Consider the following 3,979-nt stretch of genomic DNA (forward strand, 5'->3'; position numbering starts at 1 on the left):
TGTAATGTAGCAGACCCAGCCATGGCGGCCCCACAGCTGGGTCCTGGCCAAGCCGCCCAACTGCCCCTCAGTGAGAGCAGCGCACCAGGCCCCCCGCATGGGCCCCCGCCAGGCCTCCGGCCCGACGCCCCCGGGGGTGGAGGCGGGGGTGTCCCGGGAAAGCCTCCCTCACAGTTTGTGTATGTCTTCACCACCCACCTGGCCAACACGTAAGTGCCTCAGCCCTTGTTTGCCTAGCACCCCTCAGCCTGGGGTCCTGAGTGAGTGCCTGCAGGGGGCCAGGGTTGGCTTGGGTTGGGCTGGGTGAGGTTGAGGCCTCCCTCCTACCTGCCTCTCTGAGCTGTCTGTGCCCGACCCTCCTGTGTAGGGCTGCGGAGGCAGTGCTGCAGGGCCGGGCCGACTCCATCCTCGCCTACCACCAGCAGAACGTGCCCCGTGCCAAGCTGGACCAGGTGAGTGCGTCACCTGGCCTGGGCATGGTGCTCTGTGAGCAGCGGATTGGCCAGTGCATCCCCTTACCTGTCTCGTGCTCTGCCTTTGTCCTCTTGCAGGCCCCCAAAGTGCCACCCACCCCAGAACCGCTACCCCTGAGCACGCCATCAACAGGCACCCCTCAGTCCCAGCCTCCTCCACTGCCGCCACCGCCACCCCCAGCCCCAGGCAGCGCCCCCCCTGCTCTGCCTTCCGAGGGGCCTCCTGAGGACACCAGTCAGGACCTGACACCCAACTCGGTGGGAGCTGCCAGCACGGGTGGTGGCACTGGGGGTACCCACCCTAATACCCCTACAGCTTCCACCGCCAACAACCCGCTGCCTCCTGGAGGAGAGCCCAGCAGCGCTCCCGGCCCTGCCCTGCTTGGGGAGGCCCCCACCGGCAATGGGCAGCGGAGCCTGGTGGGCTCAGAGGGCCTGTCCAAGGAGCAGCTGGAGCATCGGGAGCGTTCCCTCCAGACGCTTCGAGACATTGAACGGCTGCTGCTCCGCAGCGGGGAGACTGAGCCCTTCCTCAAGGGGCCCCCCGGAGGAGCAGGCGAGGGGGGACCACCAGCACAAGCCCCTCCTGCCCCCCAGCAGCCACCCACGGCCCCGGCCAGCGGGCTGAAGAGGTACGAGGAGCCCCTGCAGTCCATGATTTCGCAGACACAGAGCCTCGGGGGCCCCCCGCTGGAGCATGAAGTGCCTGGGCACCCCCCGGGTGGGGACATGGGGCAGCAGATGAACATGATGATGCAGAGGCTGGGCCAGGACAGCTTGACACCTGAGCAGGTGGCTTGGCGCAAGCTGCAGGAAGAGTACTACGAGGAGAAACGGCGGAAGGAGGAGCAGATCGGGCTGCATGGGGGCCGCCCACTGCAGGACATGATGGGCATGGGGGCCATGATGGTGAGGGGACCACCGCCTCCCTACCACAGCAAGCCTGGCGATCAGTGGCCCCCCGGGATGGGAGCCCAGCTGCGGGGGCCCATGGATGTCCAAGATCCCATGCAGCTCCGGGGTGGACCACCCTTCCCCGGTCCCCGGTTCCCAGGCAACCAGATGCAACGGGTGTCTGGGTTTGGGGGCATACAGGGTATGCCCATGGAGGTGCCCATGAATGCCATGCAGAGGCCTGTGAGGCCGGGTATGGGCTGGACTGAAGACTTGCCCCCTATGGGGGGGCCTGGCAATTTTGCCCAGAACGCGGTGCCCTACCCAGGCGGGCAGGGTGAAGCCGAGCGATTTATGACCCCTCGGGTTCGTGAGGAGCTGCTGCGACACCAGCTGCTGGAGAAGCGGTCGATGGGCATGCAGCGCCCCCTGGGCATGGCCGGCAGCAGCATGGGGCAGGGCATGGAGGTGGAACGGATGATGCAGGCGCACCGGCAGATGGATCCGGCCATGTTTCCCGGGCAGATAGCTGGCGGCGAGGGCCTGGCGGGCACTCCCATGGGCATGGAGTTTGGTGGAGGTCGGGGCCTCCTGAGCCCCCCCATGGGGCAGTCTGGGCTGAGGGAGGTGGACGCGCCCATGGGGCCAGGGAACCTCAACATGAACATGAACGTGAACATGAACATGAACATGAACCTGAACGTGCAGATGACGCCCCAGCAGCAGATGCTGATGTCGCAGAAGGTGCGGGGCCCCGGGGACGTGATGGGGCCCCAGGGCCTCAGTCCCGAGGAGATGGCCCGGGTGCGGGCCCAGAACAGCAGTGGCATGATGGGTGGCCCGCAGAAGATGCTTATGCCCTCGCAGTTTCCCAGCCAGGGCCAGCAGGGATTCTCTGGGGGCCAGGGACCCTACCAAGCCATGCCCCAAGAAATGGGCAACACTCAAGACATGTTCAGCCCCGACCAGAGCTCAATGCCCATGGCAAACGTGGGTACCACCCGGCTCAGCCACATGCCCCTGCCTCCTGCGTCCAATCCTCCCGGCTCTGTGCATTCAGCCCCCAACCGGGGGCTGGGCAGACGGCCTTCAGACCTCACCATCAGTATTAATCAGATGGGCTCACCGGGCATGGGGCATCTGAAGTCTCCCACCCTTAGCCAGGTACACTCACCCCTGGTCACCTCGCCCTCCGCCAACCTCAAGTCACCCCAGACTCCCTCACAGATGGTGCCCTTGCCTTCGGCCAACCCACCAGGACCTCTCAAGTCACCCCAGGTCCTCAGCTCCTCTCTGAGCGTTCGTTCGCCCACCGGCTCGCCCAGCAGGCTTAAGTCTCCCTCCATGGCGGTGCCTTCTCCAGGCTGGGTCGCCTCGCCCAAGACAGCCATGCCCAGCCCTGGAGTCCCCCAGAACAAGCAGCCGCCTCTGAACATGAACTCTTCCAGCACCCTGGGCAACGTGGAACAGAGTGAGTCAACGGGGCCGGGCAAGTGGGCCCTGGCCTCTGGCGCAGGGAGCCTCCCCGGTGGGGGTATTCTTGCTGGGCCAGGGGAGTGAGTTAAGGCATCTGTGCCGGGCCCCGAGGTAGACGGCTCTGCTCAAGGGGCAGACGCTGGCAGCTGTGTGTGAGCTTTCACAGGGAGCACCATATTCATCTCCCAGGCATTTCAAGGGGGTCATATTTGGGATCTCCCCCCTGCCTGGGGCCATGAGGCTGCAGGAACTTCTTGAAGACAGGTGGGCTGTAGTGACAGTGGGGGGCCTGTGTTGAGTGGGACATCTGTGCCTGGAGGAGTCAGGTGGAGAATTGGAGCTGACCTCTTCCTAAGCCCCCAGTGTGAGCAGCCAGATTCATCTTCCCTTCCCCAGTCACTCCCTGCTCTTTCTGTCTCCCTGCTTCTGTAGGTGCCCTCCCGCCTAGCGGCCCCCGGAGCAGCTCCTCAGCACCTCCCGCCAACCCTCCCAGCGGCCTCATGAACCCCAGCCTGCCATTCACTTCCTCCCCGGACCCCACGCCTTCCCAGAACCCCCTGTCACTGATGATGTCCCAGATGTCCAAGTACGCCATGCCCAGCTCCACCCCGCTCTACCACAATGCCATCAAGACCATCGCCACCTCAGACGATGAGCTGCTGCCCGACCGGCCCCTGCTCCCCCCGCCGCCACCACCGCAGGGCTCTGGGCCAGGTGCGGGGACAGGGAGGGGCCGCGATGCAGGCACTGGGAGTGGGAAGAGTTGCCACGGCCAGCGGCTGCCCCTGCGGTCCTGCTGGCTTTTTTGTGCTTTCAAAGAGCCCTGGGCGGGGTGCGGTGTGGGGGTGGGGGCTGTCCCGGGACACAGTTCCCATTCGTTGTCGCTCAGTGAAGCCAAGCCCGGAAAGCTGGAGTGGTCTTTCCACCTACTGGTGTGTCCCTGGCCGGCTGGGCCAGAGCTTGGGCCTCTTGGCTTTTCACCTAAGTGCCTGGAGTCCCTTCCCTCTCAGCTAGGGCAGGCCAACGGTGAAAGCCCTCAGCCCTGGTACCAGCCTGGCTGAGGAGTGGGGAAGGACTGAGTTCTGCACCCTCCCCCCAGCTGGGTGCACACGGTTCCTGACCCCCATTTCTCTTTC

General features: G+C 65.3%; 1 protein-coding gene across 1 annotated transcript in view; it reads left to right on the forward strand.

The window, feature by feature from the left end:
* The window catches only part of BCL9L (BCL9 like), a 13,348-nt gene that overhangs the window by 5,591 nt on the left and 3,778 nt on the right, over positions 1-3,979 (forward strand). Inside the window, exons 4-7 of the mRNA XM_007456301.1 lie at positions 1-209; positions 368-452; positions 552-2,838; positions 3,276-3,557. Of these exons, the coding sequence (XP_007456363.1) occupies positions 1-209; positions 368-452; positions 552-2,838; positions 3,276-3,557 (2,863 nt within the window). The remainder of the gene's footprint in view (positions 210-367; positions 453-551; positions 2,839-3,275; positions 3,558-3,979) is intronic.

The sequence above is a fragment of the Lipotes vexillifer genome, unplaced genomic scaffold (genome assembly GCF_000442215.2).
Source record: "Lipotes vexillifer unplaced genomic scaffold, Lipotes_vexillifer_v1.1 scaffold753, whole genome shotgun sequence".
Lineage (NCBI taxonomy): Eukaryota > Metazoa > Chordata > Mammalia > Artiodactyla > Lipotidae > Lipotes > Lipotes vexillifer.